Source organism: Melanerpes formicivorus, unplaced genomic scaffold (assembly GCF_026170545.1).
Source record: "Melanerpes formicivorus ecotype bairdi unplaced genomic scaffold, bMelFor1.0.p_v2 SCAF_20, whole genome shotgun sequence".
NCBI lineage: Eukaryota > Metazoa > Chordata > Aves > Piciformes > Picidae > Melanerpes > Melanerpes formicivorus.
In genome coordinates, this window is record NW_027142372.1 from 7,419,839 (window position 1) to 7,446,500 (window position 26,662).

At 38.9% G+C, this 26,662-nt stretch overlaps 1 protein-coding gene across 3 annotated transcripts in view; it reads right to left on the reverse strand.

Moving 5' to 3' along the window:
• Positions 1–11,893: 11,893 nt before the first annotated feature.
• TSHZ3 (teashirt zinc finger homeobox 3) overlaps positions 11,894–26,662 on the reverse strand; it is a 69,314-nt gene continuing 54,545 nt past the window's right edge. For all 3 annotated transcript variants that reach the window (XM_068150636.1, XM_068150634.1, XM_068150637.1), the window contains exon 3: positions 11,894–19,553. In XM_068150636.1, the coding sequence (XP_068006737.1) occupies positions 16,354–19,553 (3,200 nt within the window). In that variant the 3' untranslated portion in view covers positions 11,894–16,353. The remainder of the gene's footprint in view (positions 19,554–26,662) is intronic.

Sequence of the window (26,662 nt, forward strand, 5' to 3'; positions counted from 1 at the left end):
TCTATCCAGAATTTAATTCAGTGCTTAACATATGTGTAATTAATAGACTCCACTATGACAACAAGCTCCATTTTGGGCTGACTGTTGAACCCCACAGACACTGGCTAGCGGAGAACAGCTGCCTTCCTCACTTGGATCTGCCACAGTCCCATGTGACATTCAGCACATGTACAATTAAACACCACACCTTTGCTTGTCCCCAGCCATGACCACCACGGTTTGCTTCTAATGTGGACTCCCACTAGAAGCCCTGCAAGGCCTTTTTTCAGACAATGCTGGATGCTGGTGGTATACCTTTAATTCATGGTGTACCTTTAATTTCTGTGACATGCTGAGATAATACAGTAAGGAGTTCTTTAGAAATGCTATAAATAGTTTAAACAAATAGATATTCTCTGTGGTGGGTCTTCAGCTCCGGAACTGACTCTTGCCAGAAATCCATCAGAGCCCAAATCTGGCAAGCTCTCGTAGATGCAAGACACATCTTTTTACATTCCAGCTCACTAAATGCAAGTGCCTGGCTAATTCTGTGAAAAGTGAAAAGAAAGGAAGAAAAGGAAGGGAAAGGGAGGGGAGGGAAAAAAAAAAAAAAGCCTGGAATACAAGGGGTCATTCCCTGTGCCAGCTCCAAAGTTGCTATTAACTTACTGCATACTAGCTGTTGGAAAGGGCAGATAGATATTACAGTGCTAGTGCCTTATAAACACATACAATAATTAAAGCTGATTTCTATGAGGAGCAACTTTGTGATCCCTTGAGACAAAGGATTTGCTGTGGATATGTGATATTACCTCTGTTATTACTGAACAATGTTGCATGCGTTATTGCTGCCAAACTTGTTTACTCCTGACCTCATCCCTCAATGAGCTATGACTGCATCTTTAAAAAAAAAGGATTGCTCTGGAAAGGTATGCATTTGATAGTCAAACAGAACAGCCTCAAAATCACTTTAGGGCATTGGAGAAGTGGCTTCTATTCCTGGCCTCTGAAGTCAAATAACTGTCACAACTTTGTCTAAACTAACCAATGCCTAAGGTTTCAAGGTATTTAATTACATAATAAGTAAATTATAGAAACACAGAGAAAAGTGGAAATGCCTTGCATTCAGAGTCAGACATTTTGTCTCAGGAAGTCTGGCATCCTTAGCTCACTTAGCAGAGAATCAAGATGAAGTCAAAATTAGTGTTGCTACATTACTGCTTTTTATAGCAGTTGCCTGGAAGTCCACAAATGCCAGCCATAAATGCTCCGTCACTCAGTAACATCACCTATTTTGTCCTTTAAGAAAACAGTTTTGTACGCATTTTTGAACATCAGCACTGACATTCACTGCTTAAAACTTTTTACAGTGTCACTGTTTCCACTCTCTCCTGCTGAGGCATTCATATTGATATTTAACGTGGCTCTGTAGATTATTTATTGCATGAAGCACATATTAGTTATTTTTATTTTAGCCACGGTGTTTGTTTAAAAAAAGGCAGAGTTTTACCTTCATGGCTGTTAAAATTCCCTCACCTCTTGTTTCAACCGTGCTGTAAGTCTGTCAAGAAAAGCTCCAAAATAAATTTAACACTGTAATTATTGCAAGTAAGTCACCCTGGCATTTGTATAGGAAGACATCCCCCTCCCTGCCTGCTTCTACCATGGTGGCAAACTTATTTCAAAAATTCTGATGAAACGCTTTGTAAATTTTGTTATTCTGTGATGATAATAAATCATTATAGCCTTAAACACTTCTCTAGCTTGGAGCCTCAGTCACAAATTATCTTGTCATTCTGACCAAAACATTCTCCAAAAAAGCTTGACAAGTGCTAAAACCCAGAACATGAAACCATGTGTTGTTGTGAAAGCAAGATTCAGAAATGTCAATTAATTAGATTAAGAGGCTACTTTTAGCTTTACTTGTGTTGCCAAATAACCCTTAAAATATGCATAGCAGTGGAAGTCTACCTCAGCAATACAGTACTTCTGTGCAAAATAAAGACAATGGATCTGGTTAATAGAGGGAATTATTGTATCTGTCATTCAGACAAGGAGAATGATCTAGAAGCAAATGTCTTGCTTCCCTTTCCACTGCATGGATTCACAAGCAAGATAAATTCTGCCACTTAGGAGTTTAGGCACATTTTTTTTTTCTTCTGAAATCTGATTCAGATTAGAGAATAAAAGTCAAATCACTATTATACATCTCCATAAGTAAAATGGATTTCTAACATCATTCTCTGTGTAGCTGTCTCTCCCCACCCATAAACTATCATCCTTTATTTGCATTTTTTAAGTTCACTTTAGAGAAACACAGTGGTACAATTATATATATATTTATTCAACTTTCTCATAGCTACCCCTAAAAATTTTATCTTTAAATAATCCATATCCTCAATTTTATTTACACTATAAACTGTTCCTATATTTTAATGGTATGTTTGCTTTAAAAGGGGTTGTTGGCTTTAATAGCTCAGTTATTATCTTTGTAAACTAACATTCCACATTCCTCCTAACTAAATCCTAGCAAATCATCTGCACTCACATTTGGAACATACATTCCACCACTGAAAATAAAATTTAAGCCAAATAAATGTTCTGTTCAAGTTAATATACATAAAATGAATAGCTAAACATAGGTGAATTCTGATGGATTTAACAGTAGATTTGTTAGTGGCAGAAGGGTCATGATATGTAATACATCCAAGAGAATGGAACTAAGTAAATTTGATTTCCTGAAACCCCTATTATTTTGTGTTACACCTTTTAATGCTAGAACATCATATCTCTTTAGAAAAAAAAAACAACTGCTTGTGTTTTTATAGTGATATGGATCAATATAAAGGTATGGGTTAGCACACATATAGATGTGAGGAGGAAGTTCTTCACCATGAGAGTGGTGAAGCCCTGGAATGGGTTGTCCAGGGAGGTGGTTGGGGCGCCATCCCTGAAGGTGTTTAAGACCAGGCTGGATGAGGCTCTGGCCAGCCTGATCTAGTATAGGGTGTCCCTGCCTGTGGCAGGGGGGTTGGAACTAGATGATCCTTGTGGTCCCTTCCAGCCCTGACTGATACTATGACACTATGGGTAAGTATGTACGTGAAATAGGAAGGATCCCAACAGTGGCAGATCTGCCTCTGAAGAAAGTCTGTAGACCTCAGGTTCTGCCCCAGGACAAGACTAATTTACACTGCAGGAGAGCTTTGGCTGAACCTTAGAAACAATAACTTGCAAGAAGCTAGCATCTCATTACATTTTTCATTGAAATAAATAAAAACAACTATATTTTCTCATATTTTCCCTTCCATCCTGTCATTTCAAAGGACTTTATTTCTGGCAAAGCCATCATTTCTCAGGTAGAATGGTTGTGGGCACAACATAAGACCAGTACATAGAATCAAATATGATATACAGGGCCATCGGTCTTTGAGCCATAACCAAGCTTTGAATTACATTTAGTAACTCAGATGAGTTTTGGCCTTTAGCTGTCATTTTAATTCTTAAAAATAAATAAATAGTCATCTCATTTTTTTAATTTTCCCTTCTTAACTAGCTATGTTACAGGTCATGGTTTCTAGCAATTAACCCTGTTCCTTGCCTGCCAGAACCTGTACCAGCCAGTACCTGCTCTCTGGACTGGACTTACTCTGCTAAGCAAATCTTTCTCCTTCCCCACTCCTTGACCTTTCTTTACCTCACAGGGAACCTACATCACTTTTTGGCCGCTGTCTTGACCTGTGATTAAAAGGTGACCTTACGTAGCCATTTCATGTTGCTGTTGAATATGTACTTGAGTCTGAACTTTGCATGCTGGGAAGGGGGACTCTACAGAGATTATCCTATGCAGACCTTTTACCAGAGGAAGCAAACAAGGAAGAGAGATTAAATATTTAAGGGCATTTTTTTTTTAAATTGCCTACATATTAAAACAAATAAACAAACAAACAAACACACAAACATACACAACAAAAACCACAAACAAAATAAAATAAAAAGACCATGCCAGTACTCCTAATTTTCAGATTTTCAGACACACCATGAACTATTTTTAAGTTCTCTGGCCAAGGCTTGCTAAAAAACAGAACATCCTGAGTGTTCTAAAAAATTGTAGGAGAAGCAGATGGAGGTATTTCCTTACAGAACAAGCCTTAAGTCAAGTGTTTGTAAGAAATTAATTATATTATCCACCAAGGATCAAGGCGAAAATTCACAGTATTAGAGGCACTCTACACACAGAGGTATTAGATGCCATATCTGCAGCATGCCTCGCCACTGGCTCATCTGCCTGAGAGGTGGTAGTGCCTTACCCGATCTTCAGCCACTTCACAGTGATGAAGGGACCTCTCATGTGTCCTGTGTCTCCTATGCCTATTCCCTGCAGATATTCTGAAGGCCTCAGGATTTTCCAAGTATACTTAAAACAGATGTTTTGGCACTTAAATCCTTATCTTTGTGTCTACACTTGGAGAAGTCCTGTGAAACTGAGAGTCCTGGCTGAAAACCGGGCAGTGAGGACTAAATTACAGCAAAATGTAGTAAGAGGTCCCAAATGTTAACATGCTATGTTTATCTCAAACTTATTAACATTCCTATGAGACTTCAAAACATTTTATTACTGATACATGGGATTGTGCTGCTGTAATAGGCTTCCCTGAGGAGTAACTAGGACTCCAGCTGTACTGCAGGGTATGTTGTACTACGTGTTGTAGGGTTAAACGATGCTGTCTTACCCACACAATGTGCATATTATGAGTGTAAATGAGGAAGCTCATTTGAGAACCCAGAGTCTGCACTGAAACACTGAAAAGATTTGTACCATTAGTGAAAAAGGGTGAAGGGCCCTTTTTTTTCCAGTTGCATACGACAAAGTTGTATCATTGATGTGGAAAGCTTGATGCCTCTGCCAGTCAAAAAATGAGGCTGTGTCTAAAGTAACTCTGCCTACCAGAGTTACAGGAGTGCAACCTCACCTGAGCAAAGAAGGTAGTCACAGTGTAAAATGGTGAAATGAAAGGCCATTCACTGCCTGTCAAAAATGGTCAGCAAAGGCAACAACGATGCTAAGCCATGCAGGTTCCTCCCTCTGCTAAGGGAGAGTAAAGCAGCACAAGAAAAGCCCGACAAACTGAACGTTTTTGACAGAAGGGACATGAAAGCTCCATCCAAATCATTAAAATGGAAATAGTCATTACCAAGACATGGCAGGAAAGTGGATGCAATTTTGCAGAAAAGAAATGTACTCTTTGCATACCTAAGATTTTCAAGAAGGATTCCATGTTACAGGAGTTCTCAAAGTTCAACATCTAATTATTCTGCAGCACAAGTAGGTCATGAACACCCATGTCAGTTTGTCACGAGGTGCAGCGGTAGTGACTGCACTCTTCCTAAAGTTGCTGCATGCTTAACTCGCAGAGTTGTGCTCCCCTTGACAATCTACTCTCTGTGCCCTGTGCTGCAAGTTCAGCTGATTAACTTTCACCCTGCCCTTGGTAGGCATGTAGAACATTTGATCAGCACCCGGTTTGTAACAGTTCTGGGTTTTTTTAAACATGGCTAAGGACTGTTAGCATGTCCCTATTCAGACTTCTTGTTTCTAGACTAAACAAATGCAATTCTTTTAACTTTTCCTCATAGGTCATGTTTGCAAAGCCTCTAATCATTCTTGTTGATCTCCTTTGGATTCTCTCCAATTTGCCTCCATCTTTCTTAATGTCACCAACTTCACCAGAAGTTTTGCAGACTGGAGAATTGTTTCTTGCTGCAGAAGTCACCTGACACCCTGACCTTTAGCTCAGCAATGAGAAATAGCGTACAAGCTTCCTTAAAGAAAATGGTATTACATATATACTGTCATGTATACTTAGTGTCATGCCACCTGCTTGCCACATCAACCGACTCCTTTGCCTCAACGGCAACAAAGCAACAAACAATAAGAAAATTGGCTTCTTTTGTGAGCGGTTGTATAGACAGACCTACTGTAAAAGCCAAAAATACATGAAAGCACAGCTGACCTGTTTCAAAGTTCTATTTAAAAACTTTCTTTTTCTCTCCACATCTTAAAAAAGATTCAAGGAAAAGGAACAGACCAACAGAAAACTGCAGAGAAAAAACGAACAACAACAAAAAAGCTGGGTATTCACTGTGTGTTCACTGTTAAAGAGAGATTAGCCAAAGCTACAGAGAAGTAAAATCGCCTATAGTTAAAAGAAAGACAGTAGTGCACCAAACCTTTAACTCAGGCTGAATCTTAAAATGAGTACAAGACTTCTTTAACAGTTCCATGAGTCAAACTTCTCACAGGACTTGCATTCTTCACTGAAGACTAAAGTCTAACAAGCAGCACTTCCTATGAGAGTAACTAGCAAGGAAACACAGAGGCTGGTGACACAAGCACATTAACTGCCTACCACAGAGGAGTCAGTGACACTCTCCAAACCACCTCTCAGCTCCTATTTAACTCAGCAAGCACCTAAATTTCTGCCAGGTGGTGTGTGCCAAGGTCCCTAACTGCAGCTGATGAGGTGAGATGGTGGGCTGAGCTCTGGAGCTCAGCCAAAAGCCTGAAAGCAGCTCAGATTGCTGGAAAGCCTTCTCTAGAATAAGACAAAGTGTGAATGGCTCTGGCTGCTGGGCTACAAACTGGACTGCTGTGGTCTCCGGCTCCAAGAGAGGATTTGAAGCCGGGATGTTGAGCAGATGATAGGCAGCACCTATGTAGACTCTGCAGGTGACAGGCAGCACCTATATGGACTCTGTTAGCCAAGGGTGAAATCACAAACATGGCAGTTGTTCTCCAGAGTATTTAATTTCTAGGTACTTGGTTATGTTGCTGCATGTCTGAACAGCTTCAAAAGGATCCCGAATTTGCCACCACACTGTCCCAGGTGCCAAGCAGAGTGCTCCCACCCAGGGAACAGCACTGTAGAGAGGAGAGGACAGGTGGGTCAGAAACCTCAGTGGTATGGTGCTCACTGTCTCTGAGGGGTTTGTGCCATTTATCATTCCCATACAACATCTTCCCGGAAGAGAGATGTGAACAGGTCTGCAAGAAAGCACAGCAAATGGCCCATAGCAAGGCTTCTGGATAAGGGCAAAGAGGAAAGTGTGATTGCAGAACACACTGCTTACAAAGACAGGAGTGTGCCAAGGTCTGGGATGCTTCCAGCAGAAGAGGGATTAACACAGCTTTCAGAGTGCAGGAACCAGGCTAAGAGGGAGCATTACATGTGCTGAGAATGTTTCTATGGGATCAGAACTGTTTACAATATAATGTGGCTGCACCTGTGGGTTGGTGTGGTTTTTCCTACCATTCAGTGCTTCTTGAGAAGCTAATATACCATAGCTGATGAGACCACTGTTTTGATCTCTCCCTCCTTGGAATTTCTTCTAAGTGCCTTTAATAAAAGCCCTATTAAAAAAGTACAAGTGGGTGTTTTGTGCTTCTTCAGCACCTAATTTGTATTTTTAACATTAAATACTCAAAACACATTCTCTGAATTTTTGCCTTTTTCTTCTTAATCTAATAATTTATTGCTAGAGACTTACAATAGATTTTGTATCACTTTGTTTTGTTTTGTTTTGTTTTCTGGGGGGGGGGGGGGGGGGGGGGTTCTTATACCCTGCTCAAATCTTAAAAGCCATACTGAAGCCCTGTCATTCAAATTATTGATGGTAACTAGTTTGTCTGCAGGTGATGGCTGTTATTAAAACACTACATAAAAAAGCAGCATATGGCACTTATAAAATATGGGACAATGAAGTAGGAAAGGGTCATGTTAATTCCCAAAATGGGAGCAAGAATCTCCTGAGGGTTATACATGGATTTTGTTCAGATGGAGCTGGGGAATCTCATATATTTTGAAATCATAGGGGGTATGAAATCAGCATAAGTTACAGCTGCCCTTAGGTGCTTTCTTTTGAGTGGTCAGTGCCACAATCATTCAGCAGAGCACATTGATCTCACTGGCTTTGGCAGAATTATAGAGGCTCTGTTTGCATGAACCATTGCTGAACAATTTATCTGATGTATTAATCATCTCCTAGATAAGAGCACCCAGACTCCAAATTTCTATTGTAATCCAGTTCCCTCTCATTGTCTTTTTTGTTGTTGATGATTATGATGGTTTTTCAAGTGAAAATTTTAAGATGTACTTATTTATTTACAGGGCTTAGGGTATCACTATCTATTCTGAAGCACTGTGAGGTAGCACCTCTGGTTGGGAAAGTGATTTGTCCTCACAGTGGCAAATAAAAATCAAGACCCTATTTTTTCTTTCATCTTCCCAATGTACATCTAAGAGGCAAAAAGTGAACATTTTAGTAGAATCTGGAACAATTAGTATAATTCATAGGGTTGACGTGGATATTTTGGCCATTTCTAGTAACCCCTGTGAGACTATGCTTCTAGTATGGTATGTCAGGTAAGTTTATGGTGTACTGAAGGCAGTGTCCCAGTCACCTGGAAAATTAGAGTTCTTTGATATGCAGAGGGGAAGTCCTGCTAGCCCGAACGAGGCTGTGCCCTCTGGGGAGCCTCCTCTCTCCATACTGCACATCCACAGCCTTCAGGAGAGGACTTTCTTAGTCCTTTCTCAGTCCTTTCTCCCCTCAGCTACTATGACTTGCTGCTTGTCAATTTATCTTGTCCCCCAAAACTCTCCTTTCCATCTGCTCTGCCCTTCTCTGCAGCTCTCCAACACTGCATGCTCAACTTCCCAGCCCCATAACTGGGAAATAATGTGAAGTCCGGATCAGCCAGTCCTTGCCCTCCAGTGTTAACCTGCTGCTGTTCTTCCTATTTTCCCTGTGGAAGACAGCACTAGACATGGAGTTGCACACTCTAAGGCCTGGTTAAGGTATTTCTTGCTTTCCAGTTACTGGTGTACCCCAAGAATTACTTACTTTTTTTCTTTAAGTGGAGTTTTAACTCCAGTAATTTCCAGAGACATTTAATAGGGGGACCTCATTATTCTGGGGTCCTCTAAATACAATCCTGTGATGAATTAATATTTTACCACAAGCCAGAGTGCACACAGAAAATAATTCAGCTGTTCAGAAGTACAAAAACCAGTAACCTTAGCCTGAAACAATTGTACTGAGCTGAAGCACTACTCTTCTCTTCTAGATCTACTTTTAAGATCCCTGTCAAAACAGCCCTTCAAACACATTTGATTGGGTTGGGGCTCATCATGCTGTCACCAACTCACTTTTCATTAGGCTGTTGCTCTCTGTTAGCCTAGCCAAGCAGAAGAACTCAAACACATGCACAAATTAAATCGACATCCAAACTCCACCAATATACAAAGCAATTTAAATGATATTCATTAGAGCGATGACAAGTCCTGATGAGGCTTTCAGGAGCGGAGTCCTTCAGCTTCTGCCGACTCGGTTTCATGGTCATTGAGGCGTAACTGCAGTGACTGTACCTCCAGTTTAGAAAAAAGGAGCTGAGAATATGACTCTGTTTCCTGACACACCTACCTCATTCTCCATCTCTGCACAGGTTTACATCTGAGTACAGGCTTCAAGCTTTCCTCACAGTTCCTTACAGGATTCATATTATACACACACTTTAGCAAATCCCTTTCCTTTCCCCACCACCTACAAATGCACCAATTAAAAAGAATTCCATTTTCAAGTAACTTCATTTCACTTGGCTAGAAAGGTCACTAACTCACAGTTATGATGGTTATAAACATGTCTCCAGTTTCCTGCTGTGCAAGAATGAATATGGTATGTCAAAGCTTAATAAAGGAATTTTTTTCATTGTTAATTTATATTAAAAAGTTACCCTCTTTACATTTATATTTTTGCTATTTAGGGGGGGGGGGAAAGGGATAGATGGACACTGTACTCTCCCCAGGGAGTGGAATGGGGCTGACAGGTCTAATATAGGCTTTCACACAGTGCCAAATCATTTGAAATTCATTTCCCTTGAGACCAAAGTCCTTAATTCAGGCATCAAGAGGCAAGAAATCAGAAAATTAGCTCGCTATTTGGTTACAAAGTCCATAATGCCACTTGCAAAGTTTAAGTGTATCACGGAAGAAATGTGACACTAGGAACTCAGCGGGTGACATGAGCGGCACATAATCACCAGATACGGGAGACATCACTATTAGCTGTGAAGAGCTCCACCACTTGCCCCCAGCCCCAGGCTGGAAAATAGAGCCATGACTGGCACTGTCATTTTTTACTTCTTTTTGTTTGCTCTACGACAACCTTTTGTATTTGTTGAAACAGGCTAAGAATTTTTAAACCAGAAAATGGCTTGTTACAGTATTACTCAAAAAATCTCTCGTTTTTGGTGTAACTGCCTTAAGTTCTAATCTTTAATTTTCCTTTTTAAACACTCTAACAATGAAAAGATAGGCACATTGATACCTAAGTATGATTTGCAGTTGCAGATTTTCATTCAGTAACAGTTGAACTTAGTGAGTGGCCTGGACGTATCCATCTAACCCAAAAGTCTATCTGGTTTTAATTCTCTTAAAAGATTATTTAACCAGAAGTGCATTTCAAGCTATAAATAAGGCGAAGTAACAGAGCAACAGCTGCTGAGGAAGTTAATGTGTCCCACGTATATGTTGTAATATACTGCTGGAAAACAAACAAACTACTACACTAACACATAAGCTGGATACTAAGTATAAAGGAAGATTGATTTTACATGTAAAAACTGAATTTATGCAATGCCATCACTGTACCAGATAATGAATACAGCACAGAAACTACATATTAGTAAAACTTAGCAATCTTTTTTCATGCTGAACATTTAGTTAAAATTATTGCCCCGAACCAAGGCCTGAAAACAGATTGTAACCTCACTGATTACTCCACTTTCAGACATGTATAATGATGTGTTAATATATAATTCTGCTCCCTTCCATAGATGACCCAGGTTCTTTCTTCCTTCACTGGTAAAAAATTCACTTCATATGAGAACACTCTTAAACATATAAAGGTTTTCATTATTATAGGATAATTACTGAAAACTCTACAAAATTCACTACCACAACCCAAACAACAGAGCTACTTTCATATTCCAATGCAATAATTACTGTTCTCTCACTTACCTGCAGCAGGTCAGTCAAGGGCTGGAAGGCACATCTTGGCACAAAAGACACATGAGAACAGAAGTTATTTTTTTGTTGGTTCTCGTTTTTTTTTCTGGAGAGTATATGTATTTAAGCAGCAATACTCAAGGAGTTACACATTTCTTTTCCCACCACTAAAATGGTGACTGTCCAGTAAAGTATTAAGAGCTATTTCACCCTTTGCTCAGACAATCCAGTGACTTTTGAAAAGGTGAGTAGTCTTGAAATTGTTTTTTCTACTTTGCTGCTTCAATTCTAGTTCTATGACCATTCCCAGTATTTCAGCTGTGTGGCACAGTAACAGGCTACCCAGCAAAGCTCTGATGTATTCTTGCAACAAAAAGTAACCCAAAGCAAACTGGCAAAAATAATTGTAATAATTTGATCTTTTTCTCGGAAATCAAAATAGTTCCCATCTCTTCTTAAATCTGTGGGGGACAAAAAAAAAAAACCCAACCTACTGAAGATATAATATTTTCCATGGGGTTTGCAATGTAAATACTGGGGGTGGTTGAGGCCCCATCCCTGGAGGTGTTTAAGACCAGGCTGGATGAGGCTCTGGCTAGCCTGATCTAGTGTCCCTGCCCATGGCAGGGGGGTTGGAACTAGATGATCCTTGTGGTCCTTTCCAACCCTGACTGATACTATGATACTATGAAATATGTGTCTCTCTGGAGGCATTTTTTAAAATACAAAATGTATTAAGTTTAGCTTTATTACCAGTTGTCTCTCTTCTCCCTTGCACCACAGTTACTTCTTTTTCTGTTGCAGCTGGAATAAGAACTTGCAAAATTAAACAAGGTTCTTCCCTTCAATACATGCCAGGATTTTTATTTTTTTTTTAATATCAAAGTATAGCCAAAATTTTTGCTGTCATAAAATGCAGAGTCATATCTGTGTCGAGTTTTATATAGCAAGACACTCAGCCATATCAAAATGCAACAGAGAATTCCCCTATTGATAACACTAATCTGCCTTGGTTTGGTGAAAAATCCACACAGTGTTTACCACAAAAGCATAATCAAAACAAGATACTTTTAATAAAAAAAATTAAAAGGTTCTAGAAAGATTTCAGTTTCAGAAACAGTTCCTTACATTAGCTTAAATGTCATATTTCAGTTAATTATAGATCTCTTACTCACTAAAACTTAAAGATACATTCACCGAGCTTTTTTTGCTAAATGTTGACTCCAGTGAACAGCTCTCTAAGATCTGGCATATTGATTTCTTGTTGTGAAGTGAGCTGTTCAAGCTCCATTTAAGATTTTCATTTTGCATGTAGCCCTGAGCACATCATAGCACCATAAATTAGTTAAATTGCACATTTATCACAAATGTTATTTTAAGATACTGCGTAAATGTGATGGCTGGAAGATATACAGTATGCTGCAACAAGCCACTACTTGGGTGGGGTTAGACCAGGGTCACCTTTATACACCTGTGATTTAAAGCTCTTCTCACCCTATCACAATTTAATTTTTAAACTCTTTCTTGAGATATTTTTTGTTTTCTCTCTCACTTGATCTGCATATTTCTAAATAAACTATCAAATGCAAAGGAAGAGTCAGAAGCCATATGCACATTTTAAAATCCTGCTTCCATACCTTCACATTTGTCTAACAGGGGGGAAAAAAAAATTTTAACACAGCCAGGTTGGTGATTTGGTTAGCACTAATAGTTACCATGCCAATATACATATCAGTGTATGGATGAAAAGAACATTATTCTAGTTCACTGAGTCTCTGAATTCTTTATAATGTTAAATCACATTGGTATGCCAGTCCTGGAGGTACTGAAATGCAAGCTGAACTTTATTTTAATAAATTTGGGATATGCAGATGCTGACTAGCCATTCATTTGCAAAGTTTCAAGTGCATTTAAAACATGTATTAAAAAGTCATTTCTGGTGCACACTAGAAGACATGGTTGCCCCCTGAATTTTTACCCAGCATATCTTCTCACTGCACATTTAGACCTAGACAAATCAGGCCCAGGAGCTGTTTTTGACCAGACTGGGTGCAGGTATTTGGTATACCTCTCTGTACTTTAGAACTGGGAACACAGCAAAAGATTTTGTAGTCTCTTGCTTTTACTCCCTCCCATGTCCCAGATAACAGTATTGCACACAGAGCTTTTAGCATTACAAGTCAATTGTGAATCTTAAAAATACATTGATTGACAATACATGCAATAATCTGCCAGTCTCCTTATGTGTGAATTTCTGGCTTGCAAAAAAAAATATACTATATTTAGCTGTTATAATCTTCAAAGGAGGAATTCTCTGCTGTAGAGGTAAAAAAAGTTTGGACGCATTTAGATTGAGATCATCTATTTGCAAAAAAATGTGTACAGCCACCCAAGAGGCTTCATAGAAGACTTTAGCTAGCCAGGTTGCCTCTCCTAAGTAAGTGAGGGAAACTCCTGGGATGGTATAGTCAACCAGCAAAATGGCATGCAGCAATTTTATCACTGGAATCTGAAGGGAGGCCCACAACCTTAACATCAGGTACAATTGTGAGCCAAAAGAGGAGGAAAAAACCCAGAGCCCTAATCACTAATCCCCTTCAGTAGGTCTGGTTAGCAGTATTTGCTACAGAATGAAGAGAACACTCCCAGAACATTCTTGAAGACATTGTACTAGCCTTTACAATTACAGACAAAATATGGAAAGAAAAACAGAAGATGGAAAAAAAGGTGGAAAGTCAGACAAACTGAGACAGAAAGAAAGAACCAAAGATTTAATCAGTTGCTTACTGGAAGACAGTGCATTTTCTTAAAAAAATTAAGGAAACTCTGTACATTTGACATTCAGATGCCAGTTATTATTTGAGATATGATTCTTAGCTGCTGTAATGGTGGTTTTGGTTCCCATGTAACCACCTCCAGACTCTGAGTTCACCTGACCGGCAGAAGACATTATTTACATGCATAGTAATACAGGTGCTTCAGAGATGCAAATTGTTTTCAATGGTTTTGATGGGATGACCTGTCAACACCAGGAAAAGTCTGTCATTATCATATAAATGCTCCCACTTGTTTGCATTTGTTTGGCATGTGTTTATTTATCTTCTTTTCCCCTCTTGCTATTTGCTGGTGAAGTTGTACAACAGCAGGCAGGGTCGTAAGAGGACTCACTTCAAAATCACAAAACTTTAAGTCTTCCTCCTGCCATGTGAAAATGATGGGTAGATGGAAAGGGATTTTCTAAGCAGTGAAACACCCACCGGTGAAACTTGCAGACTTTGCTCACTACATTCAGAGAGAAGGTGGGAGTACCAGTATCTGCCTGGATCTGAATACACAGCACAGCAAAACACCTATTTGCTTATAAACCCCCTCTTTGCCTTTGCAGTCAGCCTCACTGATGTTTAAAAAGGAGTTATAACGCTCATTTATCTTTTCAGGGGGGGGAAAAGAAATCTGTTAATGCAGCCTTTGAATAAGTGCTACCCTGCTCTTTAAATGCTAAAGTTCACTAAAACTCCAGTGATTTATGTGCAGCTTTTGACTGCCAGCACCTGGCAGATGAAGAAACCTACTCAAGCTTCAGTCATAAACAGATAGCATACAATTTAATTTTAATGTGCTCGTTAGTCGTAGCACATTTCAGACATAATTGTGAACGCAACACAAAATTATAGCAAAAAGACAATTTTAATGCTGCTGTAGAAAAAAAGGTTATATGAAGAGTCATATAATGGTGCTTCATTGTCAACAACAAAACAGGGCACAGAGTGCATTACAGTGTCTGTGCTGTTTACATGCCAATATTTTATACATAGATTCTCATATGGTGTCAGCTGTCAGTTACTTCTGCAAATTAACTGCCAAAAATGGAGACGAACAGAATCACTTAGTGTGCTGGTAACCACGGGTTACCTTTCATATGCCTAAAGATAAAGCTGCAGTATGGAATCTTGGGAGAATAATTAGGCAGAACAAAACAGAAAGTTACCAATTGAAATAAAAAGGCATTCTACAATAAGAAATAACAACCAAGAGCGCTTATAAATAAGTAAAAGAGGTTATATCACAGAATGCCTCATAACTTTTTAAGCAAAGTATTACAGTACAAACATTTTAAAGGCTTTATCAATGTTTAGGAAATACAGTACAAGTTTTTCAAATAGTTTTAACCCTTTGAGCACTGAGTTTATTTTCCATTTTTCTCCTTTTTATTTCGTTTTTTTTTTTCTCTTTGTTACTAATAAATACCTTTAAAAGTCATGTTGTGCAAAACAGTTAGAATGCATGCCAGGAATGCAGTCCATGGCTTCTGTTTCTTCAGACGGTTTTAAAAACAAAACAAAACCAAAAAAAAACAACAAACCAAAAAGAAACAAACCCAAACAACGCAACAAACAAATTATAGCAACACTAATAAATATGTATAATTTAAACATGAACCTCTATTCATATAGATGTACTGTATAGCAAAACAAAACAAGACATAATTTGCTTTAAGAATAATGTTTCTGAATACTTTATAAATGTTATCTGTGGTATCTTTCATCATACACTTTACAATGTCTGGATTTTAAAAGGAAAACCATTAGATCTAAAAAAAAAAAAGAGAAAAAAGAAATATACACTATATATAGGTACAGTGTACACCTGGGGCTTGCCAGGTACAAAACCCACTGTTGCTAAAAATGCTGAGGAGAAAAAGAAAATGGCATTAATCACAATCACATTTTCCATAAGAGATTTTGAAATCTATACAATATATACATCTATGTTTCAATGTGAAAATTATAGTTTTAAATTTCAAGGTGTGAGACACCTCTGCAAAAATGGAGGTTCATATTACTAATTGGAACTAAGCTGGTAAGGGTTAAAAAACCCCACATCCATACATTTTTACCAAATTAATGCAAAAGTGCTTCAAAGTACTCAGAGGGCTAAAGATTATAGGGTGAGAAATACCAGCACACTTAGGTCACATGAAAAAAGTGCACCAGAATTAGTTATAAATGTTTAATTAAACTGTCTGTTAATGCATGCAGCTTGATGCATCAGAGGGATGCACAGCAACTAAATCCAATTTACACAAAGTTCCAAACACTTACCACTGCATTTTAACCTTCATATTTTACCAGTAACAACAGCTGATTATGCACCTCTATTTAAACACTGTACAGTTATACAAAACAGTTCAGCCCAGAGCAACTGGAGTTAAAATAGGAACATGTGCCAAGAACTAAACAGTAGCTTTAAGGCGTCTTTGACAGTTTTCCTCAAAGCAAATTACAGTTATTTTAATCAAAAGCAAATGCTACTGCTTCTCTAACTCCGAAACATACAGAAGATGATCCTCTGGTGACTTCCCATGTGTTTTACTAAGATGAAGTTTAACAGCATGCTTGCTTGCAAAAGTCCGGTTACAAAGTTTGCACTGATAAGCAGTTCCGATATCTTCCTCTGGAGAGGACGTCACCAGTTTTTCAGATGGTGACTTTGCTTGTGCTATCTGATTGTTAATCTGTTCACTGGACAGTTTGGACAAGTCTCTTAACCTGAAACCCAGATGGGACTCAAGATGACTGATATAGGTTGAAGGAGTTCTGATCTGTGAAGCACAGTCATTACAAAAGAACACTGGGTGTCCAGTGTCCAGATTTTTAAGGAACTTAGTTCCCCCTGTCCTTCGGAGCTGGTATTTCACATTGGCTAGCCAGTGGCTAATTGTGGTCATCGAAAGTCCCGTAAACCTGGAAATGTGCATTCTTTCTTGAGGGCTCAAGTCTGACATGATGTATTTCCCCTCTGAAGTCTGCCGTAAACTAGCTGCAAACTGGGCCTGCAATATGAGCAAGTGCTGAGGGTTCCAGTTAGACTGACGTCCCTTCCTTTTCTGAGCTGGTGTACTCTCTTCTGGTTCCTCTATTGTGGTACCATCAATGTCAGATTTCTCAGATATGCTGGAAGGTGTGGAAGATTTTGATGTGTGACTTTCTGTCAGGTTCTTCAGCATATCAGATATATCTGACAAGGCATTCTCGCGTAGCGGCGAGTTTGACATGAATGACACGACTGCAGATGTCTTTGCTGTTGTCACTGTAGATGAAGAAGATGCAGAAGATGTCGATGTGGATGACAAAAGCGCTGAACCCAAAGAGCAGCTTTTGTCACTCTTGCCTTTCGTCAAATCTATGGGTTGGTCATTGTTGACATGATAAAAATAACGGTCTAAATGGTCTGGTTTTTTGGACTGTAGAGGTGGAGTGGCCACTGCAGCCTTTTCAGCCAAACTGTTGCTCATTTTAAAAAGCATGCTCATTGGATCCAAAGCAGGCAAAGACGGCTTTGCTGCCTTCCCGAGGTGAATATTCATGACAGATTGCAGCGCACTTAATGGATTCACAAATGGCTGTTCAGGAGGGTGATCAGTAATGATAGCTGTGCTACTACTTAAAGAACTTACAATGGACTTAATAGGCTCCTTCCCGTTTTCCACAGGTTCTATAGTTGGACTATCCTTGCAACCATCTCTCTGAGGAACTGGGCTGTTCTGCTGGCTTTTAAAGCCACCGTCACTGGAGGGTTCCATCTTAAGGGGTTCACTGACTTCACTACTGCATGGTGAAGGTGTAGCACGCTTCACTGGAGAAAGCTTTCCTTCAGGCTCTTTCATTTTTTCCTCCACTTTAGCCACCTTCTCAGTGACCTTCTTTACCAATTCTTCCATGGCATGAAAGTTTGTTTTTGGCACAGGTGAGGTCTGGCTGCTTGGTGGAGACACCAAGGGCTGGTTTTTAGTTGGTGATACTAGTTCATTGTTTCCAAACATAGGTTTTAATGGTGTACTCTTCCCAGATGAACCCAATGACAGCTTCATCATATTTGGCAGCTGATAGGCAGCATGAATGCTGGGGTAGCCACCCCAGCTTGGTGTGCCATTCTGGGCTTTGTTTATAGCTGACGTAACTGTGTTTTCTAAAGACTTCAATATATCTAATCCCCCCTTAGGGCTTTCTTCCAGGTCATTTTCAGTCAAGTAATGATATTTTGAGGAGATATCATACTTCTCCTCATCTTCACTTGACTTCTCTTTGTCTTTCATTTTGTCCTCAGCAATGCCTCTTTCTTTATCTACTTCTTTTTTTATTTCTACATTTAATTTAGGGGAAACACTAGAAGGTGTATTGGAAGGAGATGTAAAAGTGGTGGCAGCTAGTGGCACAGACTGGACTTTCTCATCTACTAAGGATGTTACTGTTGGTGTTGCTGGGGCTTCTATAATTGGTTTCCCTTTTTTCATGGCAGAGTTAGTGACTTTAATAAAATGTCCTGTCACCATCATGTGAGCCGTGAGCTCCTGCAGAGTGTCATGTGAACTTCCACACTCCATGCACTTCAGAATTTGAGATTTCCTTGCCTCAAAGTGCCAGGCATAGCTGGCACCATTCTGGTGACCGTAACGATTATTTGGTGTAATATAAGGATTAGAATTCTTTTGAAGTGCATCGTTGGTGTCTGAGATTGTTGCTTTTGGTGTCCCACCTGTGGAGTCTGGAGAACTTGGAAGTTCAAGTTCCAGTGATGCTTTCTTTCTAGTAGCTGGGATAATTTTTGCTGCTACAGGTGTAACAGGTTCCTTCAGAGGCACTTTTTGGTAGTGTTTTGTTTTGATCATATGAACACTCAAATCCTGAAGAGATTCAAATGAATGACCACAGTACATACACTTTAATACTTTCTGGGCATCTTCTTTCCCTTCCATTTCAAGCAAAGAACGTTTACGAGGTTTGGACCATCTTTTGGGGTTATTGTTATCAGTTTCATGGTTGTCATCTCGATAATGTCCCGTTTCATTCATGTGCACTGTTAATTCTACTAAAGTATCATAGGCAGCACTGCAGTCTTTACAGCGGAATTTACTGGCTCCGGTAAATATAGAGCCATAAAGTTTACTGCTTTGTCTGTACAATTGAACTGTGCTAAAAAGACTTGGTTCAGGAAGAATTCTACTCTGAGAAACTTGCTGCAGCGTTTTAGCCATAGCAGTCTGGTGCCAGTCAAAGCTGCCACTTCCACAACTGCTACTGCTGCTGCTGCTACTACTGCTGCTACCATTGTTTTTTTCTGAAATCGGCTGGTGAAGGTTCAAATTGAGATTGGACCAGTAAGAATTGGAGAGAAAGTTATTATATACAGCTTTCATTTGTTCTAAACTATCAGATACCGTAGAGTCTTCCAGTGGTATGGAAACCTCCTTGCTCTCTTCTTCATTTTTAATAGAGCTGCTCTCGAAGTCTGCCATGCGGTCACTTGTCTCGCTGATATGTGACTCACTGTCCATTTCATGGCTAGAAAATTCGGCTGCTGGAGAGTTTTGGTAGCTTTGGCAGTTCTTACTGAAGTCTTTTTCTGGACATGCATATTTTGCTGAAGGCTCCCCATCAACTGCATTTTCATCGGTTTCCACATCTTCTTCCACCAGTGCAGCTGCTTTTAGTTCATCTGAAACATAGGCTAGTGTAAAAGAAGAAAAAATGAGTTAGCTTCTGCTGATCATACTTTTGATTAAGTGTTTTAGCCAAAGAAGTGTACTTATTTGTAAAATTAAACAGTTAAAATTTAGTGTTTCTTCAGAGCAAGGAAAAAAAAATCTGCTCTTCAAACATAATTTGCCACCTTATTCTTCTCAAGGGGCAACAGCTTGAAATTAAAACTAAATTTGAAATTAATGAAGCACATTCTGGAGGTGGCATTCATTTCTAAAGTAATAAATTACTTGTATCAACCTCAGAGACAGCAGTTCCTGTCTGTCAATTAATATGTCTTATGCTTCTCCTACCCCTAATGCATTTCTTAACAGACAGATTCACAATTTAAATTAAGCAAGCATTTTTTGCTCATTACAGTTTTGAGGCTCAATCTTTAATAAATATAGAGTACAACAAACATAAAAAAAAATCTAGAAAGTAAAAAAAATCCCCAATTACAATAATAATAATAAAAGAGATCTTTTTAAAGGAATCATTATTAGGAGTATCATATTTTAGAGGGGGAGGTGGTAAAAGCAGGTGACTCAACCTTTTGAAACAACTCACTAAGAGCAATTCATTATGGGTGTAACAAATGACCCATTCATATTTAAACACACCTTTCTCAACAAGAAAGCCCATGCAGAATTATATCAGGAGCTAGTTCAAGAAAATTGGTATGCTGTACTCATTCTTGCTGTATAAATATACACAAGACCTTCCAGTGGACCTTACAAATGTCAAAGTGTTTGCTCTTTAGACTACTTTGTCAATATTTACTCAGCATAAGCTATATGGACACCCAACAGGGATCCTGTCTTTTTTCTTCCTCTCAAGTAATGCAACTGGTGATGTAAATCTAAGATACTCTTCCTGAAGTGGATGGCTGGGAGCTGACAGTAAACAATTTTTTTTCCATGGTACTTCTGTGCACATGCTCTACATATATTAAGTACACCTAAGTTTTTCCTAACTTAGGTAAGGAAACTTAGGCATACTTAATATATGTAGAACATATATTAAGAGAGGAATCATTAACTGATCATAATGATCTAATTCTATATGATGCATAGCAAGAAGCAAGAAACCAAAAATAGAATATGACTGTTCTTTATTAAATGTGATTTAAAATTTACTTGCAATCTCTCACAAATACAATTAGAAACTTCAATAAACTCCCCACATTTCCAGTAGAATCTATGGTTGAAAACACTTGACTTCTGACTTTCTCTGCAACACATAGGGAACATGTGGGTATCTGTATCTTAAACACACTGGATAATCTGTAACTTATTTATTCAGGCAATAGTGCAAAGATAATAGTTTACACCCCAAAAAAAGACCTCCTTTAACCAAGAGAGAGAAAAATATAGAACACTATAGTAGATATCACATATAGAGTACTGAACCTTGCAAAGTTCTTTCAGGGAAAGTATGTTTAAATGTTATCAGAAAACCACAAGAGACAAAACAACTGTTAAAGTAACAACGAAAGCAGGCTTTTAGTTTCACATGGAGTATTTCTTCATTCATTAGGTAATACAAAATATTCACTACTGTTCTTTCACATGGATGAATGGTAGTGAATCTTCCTCCAAGCATATAAAGTTAACATACCACTTAAGAGCAACACATAATAGTGATTAGGTGTTTCAGCTCAGATAATGCAGAAAATTCATGCACCAAGGGTCCTCTTTTTAACATAGTGAGAACATAGTTTGAACAAATTGCCGTCTACAACTACCTGAAGGGAGGTTGTAGCCAGGTGGGGGTTGGTCTCTACCCCCAGGCAACCAGCACCAGAACAAGAGGACACAGTCTCAAGCTGCACCAGGGGAGGTTTAGGCTGGATGTTAGGAAGAAGTTCTTCATGGAAAGAGTGATTTGCCATTGGAATGGGCTGCCCAGGGAGGTGGTGGAGTCAGCATTACTTGAGGTGTTTAGGAAGAGACTGGATGGGGTGCTTGGTGCCATGGTTTAGTTGATTAGATAGTGTTGGGTGAAAGGTCGGACTTGATGATCTCAAAGGTCTTTTCCAACCTGGTCTGGTCTGGTCTATTCTATTCTATTCTATTCTAATTACGTGAAAAATTTTACTATATGATGTTTCAAGGATGCTGATATGAAATCAGACTTTAACAACACATATCTGTACTCTAATGAAATAGTTGTGCTATTTTGCTCATTTATGCTTTTTCCAAATATTTTGAAACAATAACTATTTAATTAATATTACAGGCATGTCAGAAATTTGTAGGAAGAATCACTACCTATTCTGCAATGAAACCACTACAAAGAATCTGATGCAGTGGATTTCATTCAGTATTTTCATTCTCCTCTGGATAGTATATATTAGTTCCATCTTAATTATTTGTTTCATCGTGTTTCTGAACTACACTAAAAACTTTAGCAAAGGAGACCAAAGCAGTTCAAATTATTCTTTAAAGCTGAAAAATGTTAAATAACTACTGATAATGTGTAAACAACTAGCTATCAACTACCTTTCTCTCAACCATGCCATATCCTAGTGGTAAGAATAAGGAAGGATGGAAGGAAGGAATGACAGCATGAAACCTGCGAATTAGAAGCAAATATAACCCTTTTTCTTTTCCAGCCTGAGGAAACAGTTTTTCTTTCATAGCTCCTATTCCTTTGCTTCTGTTGTGAAACTGGACAATAATTCCCTTTTTATAAGGTAAAGACAATCCAAGGTTATTGCCATACTGCCTGCATTATAAAGATCTCATTCACACTTATTCACACTGAAGCACTCTGTAAGTGTACCTATCTTTTGCTCTCTTTGTCTGCTGAGTGCTGGTGGGAGTCTACCCCCTGTGCCGAGCACATACCAACACATCACATATCAAAGCCCTGGGTTCCATCCCTGCACACCACAGAAAAGTCTTCCTGGGGACTGGTGCTCATCAATACAAACATGTATCACAGAATCAAGCCCCTAATTAATGTGTTTTCCTTTACATCTTTGTTTTTCTTACTGTTTAAATCTTATGAATTTTGTTTGGACTGAAACACTTGTATTGTCACATTCATGGTTTTTTAGAGAATGACTTATACATTAGGGAAAACCTCCAGCATGTAGCTCATTTAAATATAAATCTATTTACCTTTCATGCTTTCTTTGCCCTTTTCACCAACTATCAAGCATATTTGCGTGTTAACCAGGAGCTGCCTCCTCTATAGCTGTTCTCCTTCCTAAGCTGAAGTTGTGAAGTCAACTTGTGACATCAGCCTTTGATCCAGAAATGCAGGAAATGAGGCACAAACGACAGCATGGAATTTAACTCAGCAATGTGCAACTTCGATAAACTGACAGTCTGAACAACTCCTTCTGCTCCTTCCCTTGCACAAAGGAGAGAAGGGATGAAATGTGACATTACCCTCAATTTCCTCAACCAAAGATTTATGCAAGTGATGAAGATGCTCAAGGAAATATCTTTGCCTGAGACTGAAAACACCTTCTCTAACTGGATTTTATGCCAGCAGCTCCTAATTCCTTATTTCAAGGGCCAGTCACCTAATCACTTGCCTTCAGGGCAATGCAAGGTGACCAACCGGCAATGGCAGGCTCAGAGCACATTCAAAGGTTTGGCGATACCACTAAAGATCACTTTACAGTGGTTGACATGTCTTGTTCTCAGAAAACCTTGTTAAATTGTTACCAGCCTGTAGGACAGAAGAGAAGAGAGAGTTAAGGCCGAACTTTAGTCCCACACTAGCACAGAGTACTGGATTCACTACAGACACTTGTGGAAAGGAGCCTTATCTGCAGCCAGGGGACAGAGATGATCTATATTCAAGAGTATGGATGAAGGTAACAGACTCAGTACAAAACAGAAAGAAGGACCAGGAGGTCCGTGGCCAAGGAATTTCTTGTTTGGCTAAGTAGCTACAAGAAAAACACCACACTTTGATATTTTTCAAGTGCAGAGTAAATGTTTGAAGCAGTTGTAAAACTTCTTCAATGCTTCAACAGCAAAATCAGAGGAAGAGAAAAGATAAACCCAACTTTAAAGCCATTTCTAATGGCAGAAGAAGTTAGTAAGAATGGCAATGAAACAAATTAGGTGGTCCTGGGTTTCTTGTTTTTTTTTTCTGAGAAAAACAATTCCAGTTTTCAAAAAAGTTTTTAGTTTACATCCCACAGAGCACCATAAACCATGGGAAAATGCCAGCAAGTTGAGCAATAGTGTCACTGTGACATAGTATTTGACAGAAACCTATTGCAGAAGTAGTAACAGAGAGGTCAAGAGCAAGCAGTTCCCTCATTAATATTACTTATAATTACTAACTAAATTGCTGGGTAATAATGAAATTAACACATCTGATATCAATACATAACAGTAAGCCAAGGTATAATTCAATTCATTTCCACACAAGAGGGAATTACCTTCATAACTGAGCTATGGATCACTTCTTTGCCAATGGAAATAAATTGTGATCCATCACTGCCCAAAATGATCTGCATATTGTATATACACTAATAACAAACTCATATGCCTGGCTCTACACAGACACCAGAGATCTACTATACAAAAGCAGAGAAATATCATCAGTCTGTTACATTTCTGCAGGTAGAAGAGGCCTCCATGAAGCTAATAAAAGCTGCTACTTTGTCCTGGGCCTAATTCATCGGTCTTCCAAAATGCCCATAAGCAGAACAGCTACCAGCTCAAACCCCAGCTGCTAGAAATCTTCTTCAATAGAAAGAAGAAAAAACACTGCATGGTTTTCATCCCTTCCACAGCAACATCCACTGAGTAACATGGTCAGACACACACCTCCGCAATTTATTTGTAAATTCAAAACCATAGCATTAAAGATGCATTTTATTGTTCTCCAAAACCAAATTAATTGCACAATTCTTCCCTTATTTCCTGAAAAAATGCATCTGAGACCATGTGTCTTGGCTTGGATCTATCTAAATATTTCATTTAGATACTTTTGAAATGTCTTGGTTTAATTACAGGGATTTTTTTTTGCCAAGATTTTTATTTTAATTAGCTTACTGGGGTATATTTAAACTAGTATATAAGCTCTTTCCTTGAAAATGTACCAAAAGATTAAAATATTCTTCTCACATGAAAAAAAATGCTTAACTATAAAAGTTTATCAAAAACATTCATTCCCCGGGAAACACTCTGGCTTTAACCAAATAGCTTTTTAGGGAAGAAAGTTACAGCCAGTTTTATTATTTATTATTTATTTGTGCATGGTTTGAAATCATGGTGTAATACCAAGGGTCATTTCCCAATCTATCTGATTTTGAGAGTATCTTGAAAAAAAAGAAAATTTTCTCAACCCTTAGAAGACCTAAACCCATACACACTTCATGCCTGGAATAAAAAAAGACAACAGCAGAAAGGGATTGGGAGCAGGAATGCTCCCAATGCTTATGGGATTAATATCATATTCCCAGGCAGAAAGGAAAAAAGGATTAGAACAGATAACAAAATAAAGCAGTGAGCAGGACTCTCCCAGCAAAATTTTCTCTCCAGGCTGCCCCCCCAGCTCTGCTCCCCAAGCCGAGATGCTACAAGAGGGCTGCTCCTGCCACAGCCAGTGCTTGATGGCACTGCAGAGCCTTCTCCCAAATATCATTCCCGGTTTGTTATAAAGCAAACATTAGCAACCTAAAAATAACCAGAATAGTTAGGTAATTGATGAGAAAACCTACAAAAGTTCCCAGTTTCAGTGGAACCATTCAGAGTTAAGAAGGGGCTCAGTCTAAACACAAGACCAGGGAAACAGCACCACAGAGATGATTTGACCATGCCAATGAACCTTACTCACAAAATTAACGAGCAGAGGCAAGACAAAACCAGCCTGGCGGATGGAGTCAGTCAAAGACCTAATGCAAATGAAGGCATACAAAAGAATTATATCAGTCTGGTAGAAAACTCCCACTCTGCAGGCCTTCCACATACAGGAAGAAAGGCAAACATTTCACCCACAACATGAGCTATTTCTGTATCAAGACCGACTGGTAATACACATGTAACTGAAATTGTATTTGAGACTTCACTACTTGGCAGAGATGTTAGCATATTCCTCATTAGGTGATGGAAATGGGAGGCAGAAGTGGCTGCCCTGTTTACAAGAGTGGCAAATGACAACACTGTCTCTAAATGGGCATGGCAATACTGATTACCCGGCACCTTGACAGCAACATTATTCCTGTTAGAAAGGTCAAAGGTTCTGTTTCATAGAGGCAGGACTGTCTATTATGGGAAAGAAATGTTATTTCCAAGTGGAGAGGTCAGTACTTCTCTTGCCGTTGGTACCTCGAACTGGAGTACAATCCTGCTGCAAGACTGATTATTTTGCCCACTGGCAAGGTCAAGAATATTAATTTTGAACAAGTTAATTTGATGTGATGTGCATGGTTAATGCTTGTTTAGCTGGAATTTTTGTATGTTGATAAATCTGCAGTCTTTTCATGCCAGTAATAATGTAGCATTAAGTTACTGGGAATCAGTATGGATGGATGAGAGATAGCATGCCAGTCTAGTGGGTGGCTAACATTAGGTACTAGAAACTTTGAAGTGTACTTGCGTTTGTTCTTCATGAAAATACTGCAGCTGTCTGCTACAGAGAGCTCAGAAATAGGCCAGAGGAAGCTAGCCAGCTGCTCTGATCCAGCATCCTGGACTGGTATTACATTTGGAGCAACTTCAGAGAGCTCAAATCAACTGTAAGAGTTGAATTACATGGACAAGAATATGCACTGAAGAAATAAGAACAAGAAGTAAGTTATTCTTAAAGTGTGGACCATCTTAATGCAGAATAAAGCGGGCATCTTTTCCTCATGCCACTGTATCCCAAACTCCCCTTGCTTTCTGTGTAGTTTAAAGAAGGTTACAGGATTCAGGTCTCCTATTCACCTTAGGCTTTATGTTGCATATGAAAATATCTTACATGTCACTTACAAATGAGGAGAGGAAATACTAAAAAATTGCTACTAATTCTGGTAAGGGAGGCATTTGTTTTTCTGAAACTAAATATTGTTTAGATGCTTGTTAAATGAGGGATTTCTATCAATAGCTGATGTCTATTAACATCTATAAATGTCTGAGG